The sequence below is a fragment of the Anabrus simplex genome, chromosome 7 (genome assembly GCF_040414725.1).
Source record: "Anabrus simplex isolate iqAnaSimp1 chromosome 7, ASM4041472v1, whole genome shotgun sequence".
Lineage (NCBI taxonomy): Eukaryota > Metazoa > Arthropoda > Insecta > Orthoptera > Tettigoniidae > Anabrus > Anabrus simplex.
Genome location: NC_090271.1, coordinates 112,643,458 through 112,662,881, shown reverse-complemented (window position 1 = coordinate 112,662,881; position 19,424 = coordinate 112,643,458). Strand labels below are relative to the sequence as shown.

The 19,424-nt window shown below is 42.9% G+C and overlaps 1 protein-coding gene across 2 annotated transcripts in view; it reads right to left on the bottom strand.

Moving 5' to 3' along the window:
• The window catches only part of LOC136877310 (juvenile hormone esterase), a 129,978-nt gene that overhangs the window by 88,349 nt on the left and 22,205 nt on the right, over positions 1-19,424 (bottom strand). For both annotated transcript variants that reach the window (XM_067151244.2, XM_067151243.2), the window contains exons 3-4: positions 8,109-8,268; positions 4,753-4,938 (exon numbers count right to left, since the gene is read on the bottom strand). In XM_067151244.2, the coding sequence (XP_067007345.2) occupies positions 4,753-4,938; positions 8,109-8,268 (346 nt within the window). The remainder of the gene's footprint in view (positions 1-4,752; positions 4,939-8,108; positions 8,269-19,424) is intronic.

Genomic DNA, 19,424 nt, shown 5'->3' with positions numbered 1-19,424 from the left:
ACAGCTGATCGGTACTATGGAGCGCCTGGTGGGGCGCGCTTGAACTCTAGAAGTCCTCACACTTGTTCTTGTATTCGTCATGGTTACACAAGATGGCACCAAAGTGTTAATGAGACTATTTATCACATTGTTGTTAAATTCCGATAAAAGGGTCAAGAACCAATTATTGATCTCCACGATTGTTCAATACATTATATACTAAGTAGTCTTTCTTTTTTCTTTCTTAATCTGTTTACCCTCCAAGGTTGGTTTATCCCTCGGACTCAGCGAGGGATCGCCACCTCTACCGCCTCAAGGGCAGTGACCTGGAGCGTGAGACTTTGTATCGAGGGGAGACAACCGGGGAAGAGGACCGGTACCTCGCACAGGTGGCCTCACCTGCTATACTGAACAGGTGCCTTGTGAATTGAATTGAATTTATTGATCATGATTTACATGCCACTGAGGCTGAAAAGCCCCTTTATGTAGCGTCTTCTTATAATACAATACAGATTTATGATCACAGTAACTACATTTTTATAATATTAAAGTATTAAACTAAACATGAAACATAAAAAAAATGAAAATACAGATACCAAATCCAGTAAGGTTAAGACATACAATATATAAGAAGTAAGAAAGTAAGTCATTAAGCCCTTCTGTTATTTTGGACTACATTGATTTAAAGAATATAAAGCTAAGGCAGAGAAACAATTTTGTTCGAAATATACATATTTCTGATTGTTCGACACAAGAATGCCTGCTCTCAGCCTCTTGCGTACTCCTCCAGAAAGATAGATGTTAAGAACTGCTTTAGTTGGGTACAGTTAGTGTTATTTGCGAAACGGTGAAGATTAAAGACGTTAAAGATACGTGATGCAGTGCAAACAAAGGATTTGTTAAATCTACTGGTACGATGAAGGGGAATTTGAAGGGTGGTTTTTGTAAACCTATTATCTCTGTTATGTACCGACTCCATAGGTTTAAATGCATTATAAAGGTAGGATGGTGTCTTCAGTTTGACAATTTTCTGCGTGGCAACAGCTACTGAGATGGGAAGATTGGACGGGATAGAAAAGGAAGAGAGAAGGTAGCGGCCATGGCCTTAAGTTAGGTACCATCCTGGCATTTGCCTGGAGAAGTGGGAAACCACGGAAAACAACTTCGAGGATGGCTGAGAAGGGAATCGAACCCCCCTCTACTCAGTTGATCTCCCGAGGCTGAGTGTTCTCGTACAACTTTTCAAATTTCGTGGCAGAGCCGGCAATCAAACCCAGAATTCCGGTGGTGGCAACTAATCACACTAACCACTACACCACACCACAGAGGCGGACTCAATCAATTATATATACATTTATTAACCTCGTTCAGCCATTGTCGAAACCAACTGAAAAACCTGAAATGGGACATATGTTAGTGTCTTTATGGATAAGTGGTAAATGTCCGCCTCATGATATCAAGTTTCTGAGTTCGATTCCAACTAATGTAGCTTAATTTTGAAGGACGGGCGAAGAACTGTATCTCATAATTGCTGTCATGATCAAGATCTCTGGTGGAGCACTCGAACAGAGTGTTACTGCCACTAAGCAGTCATTTAGAGGGAGACAAGATAATTTACACTCAAGGTGTCAGCTTAACTTCCGGGGGAAATGGCATTGGACATTAAAGGTTTCGATTTCCTCCCCTTGGACTGTGATGAAACTTCCAGCTTCCTCCTAGACTTACAAGAAATGGTGAACAAAAGGCATTTTTATATGGACAAAAATGAATTTCAATTTGAAAAGCAGTGATTTTTATGGCTAAGGAAAGAAAATAGTCATTATTATGACGAATTTCTCAGCTTGTTAACCACACAGTATAATAATAATAATAATAATAATAATAATAATATTAATAATAATATTAATAATAATAATATTTATTATTATTATTAATATTATTATTAATATTATTATTATTATTATTATTATTATTATTTTACAGTTCCAGTTTTCCGGGTAGGCCTACTGTTGGCGAGCCTCTTCCACTCTCTCTTAGTGAGATAAGATCGCCGAGCTGAATGGCTCATACGGTTGAGGCGCTGGCCAACTTGGCAGGTTTGATCCTGGCTCAGACCGGTGGAATTTGAAAGTGCTCAAATACGTCAGCCTCGTGTCTGTAGATTTGCTAGAACGTAAAAGAACTTATGCGTAACTAAATTCCGGCACATCGGCGCCTCCGAAAACCGTAAAAGAAGTCAGTGCGACGTGAAGCCAATAACATTAATTATTATGAGATACGTTCTGTTGTTAATGACGTCCTCCAAGGTTCATCCCTGATCTGCAATGTCTGTCTTTACGATGTCCATCCAGTGGCTTCTTGCTCTTCCCACAATTCATTTTCCTGCCACATGTCTCTCCAAGTTAACATAAGCTCTCTTTATTGGCTCCATATGCCCAAACCACCTCAATCTGGACATGCTGATCCGATCTAACAATGATGACTCAATCCCAGCTTCCTTTCTAACCATGTCATTCCTTAAATTGTCCAGTTAAAAAAAATTGAATTGTGGACCTCAGGAACTTAATCTCTGATGCCTGCAACCTCGATGAGTCCTTCTTAGTGAGTATAATAATAAGAGGATGAGGCCCTACCGAGAATGAAATCTAATGTTGAAGATGGCACACGAACCCAGTCCTCGAGCCAGAGGAATTAACCAATGTAGGTTAAAATCCCCTATTCAGCCGAGAATCACAGCCGGGATTCCCTTGGACTAAACGCCTGCATGCTAGAGAACTACGGGGCACATTGCATCTGTCCCGCTCCGTACAGTTGAGTTCAGTTTCCCTCGTATCCGTTCGCATCAATTCGTCTTCCGCACATACCTTCTGTGTCTTTCGGAATCTGTCTGTGAACTCGGCTTGGAACCGCGCGTCGAGCTCTTCGTTCAAAGACGGGAGAAATTATAGTCTGCGAAGAAGTACAGAGAAAAGAAAAATGATTTTAGATACATGAAATACATTTAAAGAGGGAACAGTGTGCTGAAGATTTTCTTTACTTTCCAGACTTTTTACGTGATGAGGACAATTTCTTTAAATATTTCATAATGTCAAGCTCCAAGTTTTTGAGTTGCTAAGCGTTCTACCCCTTCAGAAATAAAAGCAATCAAGTTTCAGAAAACCAATATCACTTGGTGAGCGATCAGCAGTAAAAATGAAGTAACTAATGATTTCATTTCATATTTTGTTTAACAAGATTACATGGTGAAAGTAGGTATAATAGCATAATGTTATGAACCAGTATACTGTCTGTGGGAGCAGTCAAATTTTTCAGTTCATATTCCGTCACTAGAGCATTAATTTTAGATATAAAATCAATTTGCAACAGAGGGCTGAAAGATCTAACAGTTTCTTCGACGGCTTCAAAATTCTGGTCTTTTTTAAGGAATTAGTGGGCTTTCTATCCACTTTTACATATTTAGCATTTAAACATTGTCCAGCACATCGGCCACATAGGTATTTAACCTCTTTCTTCGCATAGAAGCCATGGAACGCAGTTGCAGCCTCACTACCACTTCTTGTCACTTCGATATCTTGTCCTTGCCATATAATGATATCAGGATGTCTTCTTCAATCAATCAATCAATCAATCAATCAATCAATCAATCAATCAATACTGATCTGCATTTAGGTCAGTCGCCCAGGTGGCAAATTCCCTATCTGTTTTTTCCTATACTTTTCTTAAATGACTGCAAAGAAATAGGAAATTTACTGAACGTCTCCCTTGGTAAGTTATTCCAATCCCTAACTCCCCTTCCTGTAAATGAATATTTGCCCTAATTTGTCCTCTTGAATTCCAACTTTATCTTCATGTTGTGATCTTTCCTGCTTTTAAAGACGCCACTCAAACTTATTCGTCTACTAATGTCATTCCACGCCATCTCTCCGCTGACAGCTCTGAACACACCACTCAGTGGAGCATCTCGTCTCCTTCTTTCTCCCAATTCTTCCCATCCCAAACTTTTCAACATTTTTTTAACGCTACTCTTTTGTCGGAAATCACCTAGAACAAATCGAGCTGCTTTTCTTTGGATTTTTTCCAGCTCTTGAATCAAGTAATACTGGTGAGGGTCCCATACACTGAAACCATACTCTAGTAGGGGTCTTACCAGAGACTTACAAGCCCTCTCCTTTACATCCTTACTACAACCGCTAAACACCCTCATAACCTTGTGCATAGAACTGTACCCTTTATTTACAATCACATTTATGTGATTACCCCAATGAAGATTTTTCTTTATATTAACACCTAGATACAATGATCCTCGAAACAAACTTTCACCCCATCAACGCAGTAATTAAAACTGAGAGGACTTTTCCTATTCGTGAAACTCGCAACCTGGAAAAGTCCTCTTACGACTTCAACCAGCAGTTGTTTGTTTATCGCAATCATTGAAGTCAAATAAAACTCTTTGCCGGAGGCTCGCAAGGTGGAGATCTACCTTCCTTTTCCGTCAACTTTGCTTGTGAGGGCAAGATCGACTGAGCGAATGGTGGGAGAGAAATGCTGAACCGTGCGGAACTGAAGCAGTGGGCAGCTGGACATTTGGTTACACGCTAACATAATATCCAGGGTCAATTGAACGGATCGGAAACAGTGTTCTCCCTGCTTAATGAGTTAGCCATAGAGCTGGATGGAATTCAGCAACATTTGCGGTGTGCGTTGCTGTAAACACAGGCATGATTTTCTAAAGGTCACAGACTTCACCAACATGTGAATACGTATTACACTTACCTTGTGTCATCGGTGATAACGTAAGCAGGTGTACAGACGCCGCTCCGGCGCTTTCGCCGAATATGGTAACACTGTTAGGATCTCCGCCGAACTGTGCTATATTCTTTTGTACCCATTTTAATGCTTCTACCTGGTCTTTGAGGCCCATATTTCCGGGTACTTCAGGATCGTACAAGCTCAGGAAACCTGATAAATATTACAAGAAATATATTAGTTCAGAGCCACTCAATTAAATTATGCCTACATTTGATTTAATCCACATCTGAGTTAATTCTGTAATGAGAATCTGGCAAGTTTAATATATTTTCGTGACTATGTATTAAACTTCATTTAGATTGATTTCTTTTCATATCATGAACGACTGAGTGAACTATTCATGTTCCGTGTAATGGTTCAAATATAGCATTAAATATGTGAGTATGGAATCCTCTACTCTCCACTATATTCACAACTTTAAGGATGATAGAATATACGAGTAGTACTATATAATTTCGGAGTCATAAAATAATTATGTTGTACGTGACAAATCATTAGATTTGACTAAAATTAAGATGAACCATTTCAGATGACCGTCGCAACAGCAACTGTATTTAACTTACGTCACGGCAGTTACCTTCTCGATCCTAGTCCTTTCCCATCCTTGCATCACCAAAAGCCTTTCATGTGTTAGTGGGATGTTAAGCCACTAGGATATAATAAACAAAGTCCAGCTCGGTCATTACCAGGTAAGTTCGAAGACCGAAACCACTGTCATCATTCCCGAAGTGAGATAGAAACGCTTGCACTCGTGGCGAAGATCTTAGAAAGTATAGCCGCCTCCGTATTCAAACCATGATCATTGATGTCGTGCGACTCGTTGGCTGAACGGTCAGCGTACTAGCCTTCGGTTCAGAGGGTCCCGGGTTCGATTCCGGGCCGGATCGGGGATTTTAACCTTAATTGGTTAATTCGAATGGCACGGAGACTGGGTGCATGTGTTGTCTTCATCATCATTTCATCCTCATCACGACAAGCAGGTCGCCTACGGGAGTCAAATAGAAAGACCTGCACCTGGCGAGCCGAACCCGTCCTGGGATATCCCGGCACTAAGAGCCATACGACATATCATTGATGTGTCGAGTGAACGTCCGTACAAAGTGGACGAGGAAAGTCAGACTTAAATTCAATGGATTCTCTGACCTAAGGTGACCGTATTCCTGAGAATCGAGGCTGGTACCAAACGGCAAACTACATTCCTTCGTAGAGCTCAAATATCCTTGTGCACTGTATTATTGAGTCTAATGACAGAATGATTTAAACTAAGTAATTAGCATGAGACATACATAGAGTACTAGTGAAATAATAAACTATTAAACAGTATCTTGGCCAGACTCGCTTGATGATGATGATGATGATGATGATGATGATGATGATGCTTGTACAAACTACAGGGTTGAAGCACAGATATAACAGGATCTTGCCTCCAGTCATAGAAATACTGTCCACAGTGACTTCGTACGCTACAATGGTGGTCTGATTAGAAGTCCCATGGATGCGGCGTAAGATGTGCAATGGGTGGGCAAAGTTACCACGCATGCGCCTATCTCGGTTCTCAAGGCCTGATAGTAAATATCTTTTCCGTCCTTGCTGACTCTAGTGAGTTGAGGAGCTGTCGTAAAGTTTGAAAGTGGTAGAGCAATTGTGTCTTAGTTACTCATTTACTGTTTGCACTGTATAATGAACAGTTTGATAAAGAATATGTATGTTGCCATTGATGCTTTCACGGCCCGTACTTATAGACATGATATAGGCTTTTGGGCTTATGCCGTGTCAAGAAAATAAGGTGAAATTCTTTACGTTTCGCAGAGGACTGTGCTCCGCGTCATCAGATGAAAATCTCGACAATCCACGAGAAAGGCTTCTTAAACAATGAGCTTTTGAATTTAGACCTTGTAATAGAAATGGTTCGTTCATTTGCCACCGGATAGCTCCCCTGACGCGGTACAGCGCTAGCGTTCGAAGCGGAAGCTGACGGAAGCATCAGAATCAGTCTAAGAGGGGCACATAACATGTGCACGTAACATATGACATTGATGGGTGTATGAATTTGACACAAGCCTGGAATGAAACATCTAGCGATGAGGAACATACGAATTTGGAAAACACTGAGACGAAATAACAATAGTGAAGGGACAAGGAAGGGAACTACCTACGTAAATCCTTAATGGCTGGCAACAAGGTATTACTTAATTGACAGCCAGTGTCTCTGTTGAAATTGTTAGGATTTCTACGTATTTCCACAGCTTCCCGTATAATCCTGGACCTGTAGTGTCTAGTGTGGGTAAGAGCTCAAGCATCTTGGAACATGACATCATGACCCGACGATAGAGCGTGCTCAGCTATTGCTGATTTGTCTGGCTGGTTGAGACGAATATTACGTTCATGTTCCTTGATACGGGTACCAATGGACCGACATGTTTGGTCGATGTATACCTTACCGCAAGTACAGGGAATTTCGTATACCCCAGGATATATCCCTGTCCCTTCACTATTATTATTTCGTCTCGGTGTTTTACAAATTCGTATGTTCCTCATCGCTAGATGTTTCATTCCAGGCTTGTGTCAAATTCATACACCCATCAATGTCATATGTTACGTACACATGCTATGTGACCGTCTTAGACTGATTCTGATGGTTCCGTCAGCTTTCGCTTCGAACGCTAGCACTGTACCGCGTCAGGGGAGCCATCTGGTGATGAATGAACGTACCATTTCCACTTCTATTATAATGTCTAAATTCAAAAGCTCATTGTTTAAGAAGCCTTTCTCGTGGACAGTCGAGATTTTCTTCTGATGACCCAGAGCACAGTTCTCTGCGAAACGTAAATAATTTTACCTTATTTTCTTGACACGGCATAAGCTCAAAAGCCTATATCATATCAATATGTACTGATCCAGATAGTTCACATTGTCTGTCACGAATGATGTTTGTAGCTAAGAGAGTAGTATCTGTTACCCGTGCCGTACCTACAAGCTGCCGCGACTTATCATCAGACGCAGATAGTGCGACAGCCCACTTCATACAGATTTTTACCATTACAGTATAATGTAGGGGATATTGTTGTACCATGGAACACTTTGTACATTGTTTAAAGCATTAAACAAATAAATTCGACAGAAGAAATATTATAATGTGGCATTTGCTTGGAGGAGTTTGGTAATTTGATTTGAATAGTGGAAAATAAGAACATCTAGACGTCCCAATGCTTTAACTTGACGGGGATATGACAAAAAAATTGCAACTTTTCCCAGCCAAATCGGGAAGTCGCAGAGTTAATTAAAATAGTTTCCAATGATCAATAATTTAGTGAGCTTACCTAACACTCCCAGCCGGTAGTTGATAGTGACCACCACGACGTCTTCTTCCACGAGGTAGTCTGGACCGTACATAAGCGTGGACCCGCTGCCAGCGATGAACGCTCCACCGTGGATCCACACCATGACTGCTCTCGGGGAGAAAGAATCATCTGTTGGGAGCTGAATACAATTAAATGACTTTAACAACATTGGTAGACTAGTAAAATACACTACTGGCTATTCAAATTTCAACACAAGGACATACTGGTTTATGCTTTTTCTTTTTTCTTTTTTTTTTTTTCTTTTTGATGGGATCTAGTTATCTTAAGAGCCTCGAAGCGAAAATTTGCTCTTTTTACCCTTCGGTGTTCGTGGTTATTCGATGGATGGAAATAAACACTATATACCTACTATGGTAGGGGAGAACTAATCTGCCCTACCAGTTTGATGGCAGGTCAGAATTGAAATTCCCTCGGCGCGGGATATTTGGTTGCTACGGAAGAGTGATGGTGGTGATTTTCGTTTTAAGAGGAAGTATGCTATGGAAAACGCGTCGTATAAGTTTGATAATTATTAAGAAAAATATTTAGATAATTTAGAAAAGGCCGAAAGTTATAATTTGTTGTACAGGAACCAAGGCCCACTGTGCTTTTTAACGTGTTGGGCTACTTGATCTTGAGTGCCCATTTGAGCAAGCTATGCTGTCATTCGTGGATTGGGTATGAATGAACCGAGACAGTCACCTTAAGAAGCTTCAAAATGTGCTTGTTAATGGTAGGAATTTTTAAGTCTCTACGAATCGGAGATTGGATTTATACCATGGTGAGTTGGTCATGCGTCGTAGGAACTCGTTCTGCAGCGTCTAAAGATGTCGTCATGGCGTCTTAGGAATATAGCACTGGGCGAGTTGGCCGTGCGGTTAGGAGCGCGCAGCTGTGGGCTTGCATCCGGGATATGATAGTGTGTTCGAACCCCATTATAGGAAGAATATGCGTTACGTCGCACTGACACAGATAGGTGGTATAGCAACGATAGGATAGGAAAGATCAAGGATTGGGAAGGAAGCGACCGTGGCCTTAATTAAGGTACAGCCCCGGCATTTGCCTGGTGTGAAAATGGGAAACAACGGAAATCCATCTTCAGGGCTGCCGACAGTGGGATTCGAACCCACTATCTCCCGGATGCAAGCTCACAGCTGCGCGCTCCTAACCGCACGGCCAACTCGCCCGATCCCACTATCGGCAGTCCTGAAGATGTTTTTCCGTGGTTTCTCATTTTCACACCTGGAAAATGCTGGGGCTATACCTTAATGGAGACCACGGCCACTTCCTTCCCTCTTATAGGCCTTTCCTATCCCATCGTAGTCATAAGATCTATCTGTGTCGGTGCGACGATAAAAAAATGGTAAAAAAAGAATTATAGCACCGGCAGTCACACCCGTGTGGTATAAAGGACATAACACAAGTCGGGTACCACGGTCTTTTGGTTGCATCACTTAGGTGCTTGTTACAGAGCAGAGGGCACAATACAACCATTATGGCGTCTGCACGCTGTAAAGACTGATACATTACATTTCTACGTCAGAAACATGTCTAGTATTGGACCAAGATACTCGACTGTACTAGCCCATGGTACTTCGTATTTTTTAATCTTAAGGTAACCAAGTCTCGGCCTCCTCTTTGTGAAGATAACGGAGGTTTTTCCGGATTCATTTTGACTTGGTTCTTAATATACAATTTCCGAAGGATTTCAATTCAGACCAGTACTTTCAAAGTTGCATTTCATAATTGTCATCGAGCGGTATACATTGCGACGTTATCTGTGAATTGTTGAATTTCGAATTCTGCTAACATAGGGAGATTGTTGTACACTCTGTGACACGCCCACAAGGAGTTGCTGAGGAGTGCAACCTTCGTATGTAACAACACATTTCCAATTGTGGAGGTATGACTGAATAATTTTGTCCAATCCACTTTAAAGAAATGAGTAGAGCAGCGTAGGACAATGACGCGACTGATTGTTCAGCCGAGTAGCGCAGCATGTGTGCCCATAGCACGTATAATAAGCAATGTATAAGTGGAGGTCCGAGATAGCCTGGTAGGGAGTAGCGCTGTGTTTTCCCGCTGTTCACTTGCACTGTGTTAGCACGCCTTCAAACCGCTTTCCACCTCTGACCATGGGAGGATCGAGGCCTATCGGGATTGTGATTATCTACCGCGAAATTGGATCTCGTGCTGGAAGAAATTCAACCCTAGTGAAGAGTATATGGGATCACTGGGTCGAGGAGGGACGGATTGGGCGACGTGCAGGAAGCCATCTGTCTAGTCCCACCCCACGAACCTACAAGCTGGCATAGCAGGGAGAGAGGTGATAATCCCATGTGGCGCATCCCAGGTAGCGGATAGCGGGGTCCTAACCGGCTTGCCGGCGGACTTGAGGGAAATCAAATACCTCTCGCGGACCAAACAGACCAAACACACAATCCCCTGTGCGTGGGGGACGCAGACGAAGAATACACCCACGGTATCCCCTGCCTGTCGTAAGAGGCGACTAAAAGGGGTGACCAAGGGATGATCAAATTAGAACCATGAGACTACTTGTAATTAGTACAATCACGCAGGGAACACCATGGATCGCTTTTACTTGCGCGTAGTACCACTATGTTAGGTACAAAACAGGTTTGTGATTAGTAGAGACAGTGTGTGGCTCAGGGTGCATTTTACAGTCCTGTGATTCGTAACGCTATATGAACAACACCATGGGATAGTGCGAGTCCTTGTGGTTAGTCCACTTATGTGAGGAAAGCCATAGGTATGCGTTGCCCGTATAGGTTTTCGTTGCCTGTATATAGCGGCGCAGTGTGCGAAACACCATAGGTCTGTGTTTCATGTGCCAATTTCATTACCAATGAGTAGTAACATGATGTGTCGATTACCGTAAGCCTAGATTACTCTTGATTAGTACCGCAACATAACAAATAGCATGATTCTATTTTCCTAGCGATAAGTACCATTATGAGGGGCCGATGACCTTTATTTAGGACCCGTTTCGACAACAAGCATTATCTATTCAGTGTTGTACTTTAGAAGCAGTCCCTTGGTCAGTAACACTATGGTTTAACGCTAGTTTCTGGGAATGTGCGGCATTGCGGGTCGGATCCACTGATTGTTTTAACTTCATATCCATCCATTCATTCTTCGTCCTCGCGTTTTCGAATTCTGGTCAGTGGAGGATTATGAATTTTTAAATTGTCATAACATTTCTTCTCATTTTGTACCATTAGGAGCCGATGACCTAAATGTTAGGCCCTTTTAAACAACAAGCATCATCATCATCTGGTACGCATTGTGGTCACAAACTGCACAGCCATATCAAACACACTGGCAGGTGTCCCAATGGCGGACAGTGCATAGTCGGACAAGGCAAGGCTCCTGATTAACGTTAAGTTTGAAGGTGTACTTTCGCAGTGTAAACGATTTGTGACGCTAATCCTTTTCCTAGCATACTAAGATAATTGAAGACTTGCGGAGTGGTCTCGAAGATAGGGACAAAATCATAAAGAGACTAGGGTCCCAGTTACAGAAGAAGACCGACGGAGCGCCAGTGCTTGCGAGTGTTCGGTGTAGCAGAGTCCGCACATGAAAACACGGACGACATAATTTTAAATATTGCTGAGGAAATTGGGGTCGATCTCAGTCTAGAACACATTGATAGGTCACACAGGGTAGGGAAAAGAGAAGGCGGTCGTCCGAGACCAATAATAGTGCAGTTTGTGTCCTATCGGAAGAGAAATGCAATGTTCACAAACAAGAAAAAACTGAAGGGCACAAACAAAACTATCTGAGAAGATCTAACTCCCCTGAGACTACAGGCTTCTCCAGAAGGCAATTTCGAAGTACGGCCTAAACAATACGTGGTCGAAGGACGGAACAGTGATAGTGAAACGAGGTGACAGGAAAATTCGGGTCACAAATCGCCAAGAACTAAACAGCATTAGTTAATCATGAGCCTAAGCTAAAACTAGGCGATAACTGCAATTCAATAGGAAAATACCTAGAATTGTAAATTTCTGTTAAATTTAATTGATAACTTAGATTAGGCTTAACTAAATTCCAGGTAACTAGTTCAGTTAGCTTTTAGAAACTGTCAAGTTGTCTTTTCTTAGGTTAAAGGAAACAAATGTCTCCAATTACAGCCTGCAAACCTCCCCTCCCGAAGCGCAGACCGGTCAAACTACAACCACCCCTTCCCAAACCACTGCTGGCTGCCCCAGCGACATTCCTCCTGTACTCCCAGGCTCTCCGCAGGTGGGCTACGTGAACACACAGAGCCTTCTTTCCCATTTCACTGAATTCTCAGACATATTCTCTCACAATAACTCCCATGCCATATTAATATCTGAGTCGTGGTTGAAACCAAGTATCCCGTCTTCACTAGTACATACGGAGGGTTACACGCTGATAAACGATAGAGTAGGAAAAGGTGGGGTAGGCGTAGGGATATATCTGCGCAAGGATATAAAATTCAAAGAATTACGCAAAACACCAAGTGAATTTCACAACGGGCCGGAGTTCCTATTTATTGAATTACAAATTCGCAGTGTTAAGTGTTTACTGGGTGTTGTGTATCGTGCACCGAAGACGAGATATATCGAAGACCTGGAGGAAGCACTACAGAACCTATTACCTAGGTATGAGCATGTTATTTTAATGGGTGACTTTAATTCTGACATGATAAAATGTGACTCTGCTGAATCTAGACGACTCAAAAGCATGCTTACCTCACTCAATATGACGATCCTTCCCCTAAATCCTACACACCACACAGCTACTTCCCATACACTACTGGATTTAATTGTTACAAACAATACTGACAGAATGCAGACTTACGGACAACAGCCAGCTCCCGGACTTTCGCAACATGACTTTATTTACGCAACTTACTCACTGAAATGCCCCAAATTTGAGTCTAAATTCATTTCTTATCGAGACTTCAAAAGCCTAAACGAAGAGGCGTTCATTGAGGACGCACTCAAAACACCGTGGCACAACATGCATGACATGACATTAACGACAAAATAACCTTGTTTAACGAACTACTTTTAGGACTGTATGACAAACACGCCCCCATACGGACAGCACGAGTGAAACGAAAACCATCACCTTGGCTGACGCAAGACATACGGGAAAAATGGAGGAAAGAAATGCAGCTTACAAATATTATAGAAAAAATCCAACCGCAGACAATTTCGAAAAGTACAAAAAATTGCGTAACACAACTCAGACCATCAGAAATGCTAAGATACGCCACACACATGAAATCTTAACAAATAACAATTCTGATAATGTTTGGAAAATTCTTCGGAACATTGGTTTGACAAAAAATAAAACCGACGAAAACAACACTGACTTGCCATTAGACGAATTAAATAAATATTTCTGCTCACAAAATTCACATACAGACGAACGAACTAAAAGGGAAACAATCGACAGACTACATACGAAAAGAAAACACGATGGAGAAGAACTTTATTTTTCACATGTAACTCTTAATGACGCCAGAGAAGTAATTCATGAAATAAAGTCAAAGGGTACAGGATGTGACGGAATAAATTTGACATTAATTAAAAGACTCTCTGAAATTGTTCTCCCAACAATTACACACATAATAAATACCTCACTCATGACAGGAATCTTTCCCAATATATGGAAAAGTGCCATAATACGACCGATAATAAAAATCGATAATCCAACAAAACCCGAAGACTTTCGACCAATTTGCATACTTCCTTGTCTTAGTAAAATATTAGAAAAGGTAATTCACAAGCAGATGACAAATTACTTTAACAAACACAATTTACTCGACAAATACCAGTCAGGATTTAGACTTAATCACACCACAACCACAGCACTACTAAAAGTCACAAATGACATTCAAGCAGGCATGAACAACGGACAAATGACAATCCTTGTACTTTTAGACCTAAGGAAAGCATTTGACTGTGTGGACAGGGAAATATTATCAGCTAAGCTACAAGCACAAAAATTTTCTTCGAGCGCACTGACGTGGCTGCACTCTTATTTAATTGGACGGCAGCAGTGCGTGTCAGCAGGTACGAAAGTATCACACTGGCAACAAACTGAAGTTGGCGTAGTTCAGGGCAGTGGTCTAGCGCCACTGCTATTTTCATTGTACTTAAATGACCTGCCAGAACATATAAAAATGTGCAAATACCATTTGTATGCAGATGATATTCAACGTTATATGCATACAAACCCGAAAGACTTCCAACTAGACATTAACAAACTAAACGACGACCTGGAAAATATAAAAGACTGGACTAAAAATTATTCTCTTAAAGTCAATCCATTCAAAACACAAGCAATCATAATAGGATTCAAAAATAATCATACCAAACTGAAAAGTGTTAAAATTCCCCCAATCCTATTCCACGCAACACCAATACAAATAAACGAAACTAAAAAATCTTGGCCTCATGTTTGATAAGTACTTAAACTGGACGGAGCACACGACGAAAATATGCCAACGAGTATTCTTTTCTTTGCACTCTCTTAAACGTTTACGGGATCTCCTTCCACTAAACACGAGAAAGTTACTTGTTCAAAGCTTGATTCTACCGATCTTCGATTATGGTAACGCAATATACAACAACCTAAACACCACACTTAACGCTAAACTTCAGCGGGCTTATAATATATGCATCCGTTTTGTACTAAATATGCCCAGGTATTGTCATATATCACCTTGTCTTGAACAGCTGTCGTGGCTATATTTGGCGGAGAGGAGAAACCTTCACTCTGTCTCGCTTGTTCACAACATTCTCCGTACAGACAAACCAAGTTATCTGAGAATGGGCCTTAAATACTTGACGTCTCCAAACAGTATACCTACAAGGTCAGAAACCTCTTCCCTGCTGAGCTTCCCAATTTACCGCACGACCGGGTACGGCAACTCATTCATACCTGCAACCATACGCTCTTGGAATTCCCTTCCGGCTGTAATTAGACATATACACAGTAGAAATGTATTTAAAAATGTTATAAATGGTACATAGACTTAAGAAATTAGTATTTAATGTTTTTAATAGTGACTCTCAGAAATTTACCTTTTGTTTATAACTATTACTTAAGTTTAATTTTATAATTAATTATATGTAATTAGAAATCTTAATACTATGTAGTTTGTACAATGTATTGGATATAAGATGGTTTGGCATAACAGCAGGCTTCATAGCCTGAGCCACGCCATGTAAAACAAGTCAGTAAGTAAATAAATAAATAAATAAATAAATAAATAAATAAATAAATAAATAAATAAACATCAGGCATGTGGTAAATCAACCTGTGTGCGCATGGTTCTCCGTCCGCAGCAGCGAGTCATCTTGTCCAGGCACCCATTACTGCGGCTGCCACTGACTAATCACCACAGGCTCCTGCGGCAGCTGGTTTGCGTGGAATGTCGGGCCTGGAGGGACGGGTGGCAGGGACAAATGGCATGTCACCGTCTTCTCCGACGAGTCTCACTTCTGCTCGCAGGGACCGCATGTGACACACAACGTCCGGCGATTCCTGGATAACCAAAATGTCATACTGCTTCCATGGCCTGCGCGGTCAACGGATATCTCGTTCATCAGAAGCATGTTGTTCATGGTCGGACGACGTCCGACTCGTTGGCTGAATAGTCAGCGTACTGGCCTTCGGTTCAGAGGGTCCCGGGTTCGATTCCCGGCCGGGTCGGGGATTTTAACCTACATTGGTTAATTCCAATGGCCCGGGGACTGGGTGTTTGTGCTGTCCCCAACATCCCTGCAACTCACACACCACACATAACACTATCCTCCACCACAATAACACGCAGTTACCTACACACGGCAGATGCCGCCCACCCTCATTGGAGGGTCTGCCTTACAAGGGCTGCACTCGGCTAGAAATAGCCACACGAAATTATTATATGGTCGGACGACGACTGGCCTGCCACAGGAAATCCGCAGCGGCAACGGATGGACTTCAGGCACTCATCGAAGTAGCATGGGCGTAGATAACCTCAGATGGATATATTAAGTCTCTTCCTCTCAATACCACGTCGTTCAGCAGCGGTTATTGCCGCCCATGGTGGAGCCACGCAGTGCTGATTTCTCCATGTTATGTACGTCGTATCGAGCTGCAGTAGTAACCATTCCAACTGTATATAATGGGTATTCTATCCAATAAGTTGGTTGCGATGGAACACGTCCTTTTTGGAGTTGTAGCTTTGATGCCCAGTAGTGTACTACTGGTACTTTAACGCCCGTCCTGGCTGCTAGGGATATTAACAGGTATTAGAGAGTAGGATTTTACTCTTCATGAACTCAATATTGTGTGGTACTGTGGGTGCTCTATTTTGCTGATAGGTGTGTACTAACAAAATTCATTCCTACCAGTCCCGATGCATGGACGACCATCCCATGGCCCCTGGGTGAGGCTTAAGACACTCCTTGGATTACCTAGTAATTAATACTTACTTAGCAGATCCACCCTTTTTTATTTAGCTATGACAAATCACTCTATCACTTGCTTACAGATATCAGAATTCCATTCTTTTCTATGGAGAGAATAGCCAGTGCATTTAGCCTGTGAGTTGTCATTGCATTTCTCAGGAATATCTTTAGTATATTTAATGTAGAGAAATTCCTTTCACTTTCCATGGTAGTCATTGGATTGGTATGGTATGGTTATAATTATTTTCAAGTGTAACACACATTCAGAAATAAAAGTCAAACTGTGTAGTTTTATTTCTCCAGAGAGTTGCCTGCCACCCATCTCGACCACAGTTTGCTTGTGACCGAAGTCCTCCCATTACAACATGCCTCTTCTCCAAGAAACATAGCCATTAGCAACATATGGAGACCAGGTACTGACTGCTGTGCGGTTATATGGGGAGTGTGACCGACAGCTTATACACTGACTGACAGAGCAAATGCAAGACCAAGGAGGAGTGGTTCGAAAGGGATGAAAGTTGGGGAAAAAACAGAGTCGGCACGGAAGAATAATTGATGTTTATTTCAAACCGATATGCAGGTTACACAATGACACGGCATCGACTCAGTAGGATGTAGGACCACCGCGAGCGGCGATGCACGCAGAAACACGTCGAGGTACAGAGTCAATAAGAGTGCGGATGGTGTCCTGAGGGATGGTTCTCCATTCTCTGTCAACCATTTGCCACAGTTGGTCGTCCGTACGAGGCTGGGGCAGAGTTTGCAAACGGCGTCCAATGAGATCCCACACGTGTTCGATTGGTGAGAGATCCGGAGAGTACGCTGGCCACGGAAGCATCTGTACACCTCGTAGAGCCTGTTGGGAGATGCGAGCAGTGTGTGGGCGGGCATTATCCTGCTGAAACAGAGCATTGGGCAGCCCCTGAAGGTACGGGAGTGCCACCGGCCGCAGCACATGCTGCACGTAGCGGTGGGCATTTAACGTGCCTTCAATACGCACTAGAGGTGACGTGGAATCATACGCAATAGCGCCCCAAACCATGATGCCGCGTTGTCTAGCGGTAGGGCGCTCCACAGTTACTGCCGGATTTGACCTTTCTCCACGCCGACGCCACACTCGTCTGCGGTGACTATCACTGACAGAACAGAAGCGTGACTCATCGCAGAACACGACGTTCCGCCATTCCCTCATCCAAGTCGCTCTAGCCCGGCACCATGCCAGGCGTGCACGTCTATGCTGTGGAGTCAATAGTAGTCTTCTGAGCGGACGCCGGGAGTGCAGGCCTCCTTCAACCAATCGACGGGAAATTGTTCTGGTCGATATTGGAACAGCCAGGGTGTCTTGCACATGCTGAAGAATGGCGGTTGACGTGGCGTGCGGGGCTGCCACCGCTTGGCGGCGGATGCGCCGATCCTCGCGTGCTGACGTCACTCGGGCTGCGCCTGGACCCCTCGCACGTGCCACATGTCCCTGCGCCAACCATCCTCGCCACAGGCGCTGCACCGTCGACACATCCCTACGGGTATCGGCTGCGATTTGACGAAGCGACCAACCTGCCCTTCTCAGCCCGATCACCATACCCCTCGTAAAGTCGTCTGTCTGCTGGAAATGCCTCCGTTGACAGCGGCCTGGCATTCGTAGCTATTCACGTGTCCTGTGGCACACGACAACACGTTCTACAATGACTGTCGGCTGAGAAATCACGGTACGAAGTGGGCCATTCGCCAACGCCGTGTCCCATTTATCGTTGGCTACATGCGCAGCACAGCGGCGCATTTCACATCATGAGCATACCTCAGTGACGTCAGTCTACCCTGCAATTGGCATAAAGTTCTGACCACTCCTTCTTGGTGTTGCATTTGCTCTGTCAGTCAGTGTACATACGATGTTAAACTCTGTCCTGAAGCCAGATTTAGAAGTACTTGTCACGCTTCTCATGAACTTAAAGGAGCTTAAAACTTAAAACTTGCTTATAATGTATTAAGAGTCAAAATTCTTATGTACCTTAAGAGGGGTACGTGGCTTTGTGACCTTATGGGCCGGCAGCCATTGCTTGCTCCCTTCTGACCCAAATGGCATTAGATTTGAGAGACGGAGAAAGTCTGAACTTCACACCCTTCGTTGCCCTGTCCTTTCTCTCACCGTGCCCCTCATTCTTAGAAGGGGCTGAACCCTCTGTTTTCTTCTTTTATTAATGTTACGAGGGGATAGCTGCTTACTTGTGCGTCCCCTTAAAACAATAACCACCTCCTCCCTCCCCCCCCCTTTCCTTTCCTGATACCTCAAAAATTGTGGGTTTTGTATGACGTTAAACAGAGAGCCGAAAAGAATTTAGTATAAATCAACAAGTATGTGACCACGGACGACAAATAGGCTATGATCGAAATCACATCCTACGCACAAAGATCTGTTATGTTAATCATTCTATTGCTGGTGATAGTATGTGAAAATGTTATATTAATGAGCTGAATGTCGGCCTCAGAAGAAATGGTGTCCAATTCCGCCATTTATTTTACCCACACAATGTTTTGATAAATTCAAGTTGATATTGTGTAACTTTTATCTCATCAAAACCTAACTGTTCCGTGCACGCCGTGGACTAAAAACTGTCAGAAGGAACTTTCTGTATATAATTTTAATACTTATAGGAGATGAATCACCGGGCGAGTTGGCCGTGCGGTTAGGAGCGCGCAGCTGTGAGCTCGCATTCGGGAGATAGTGGGTTCAAATCCCACTATCTGCAGCGCTGAAGATGGTTTTCCGTGGTTTCCCATTTTCACACCAGGCAAATGCTGGGGATGTACCTTAATTAAGGCCACGGCCGCTTCCTTTCAACTC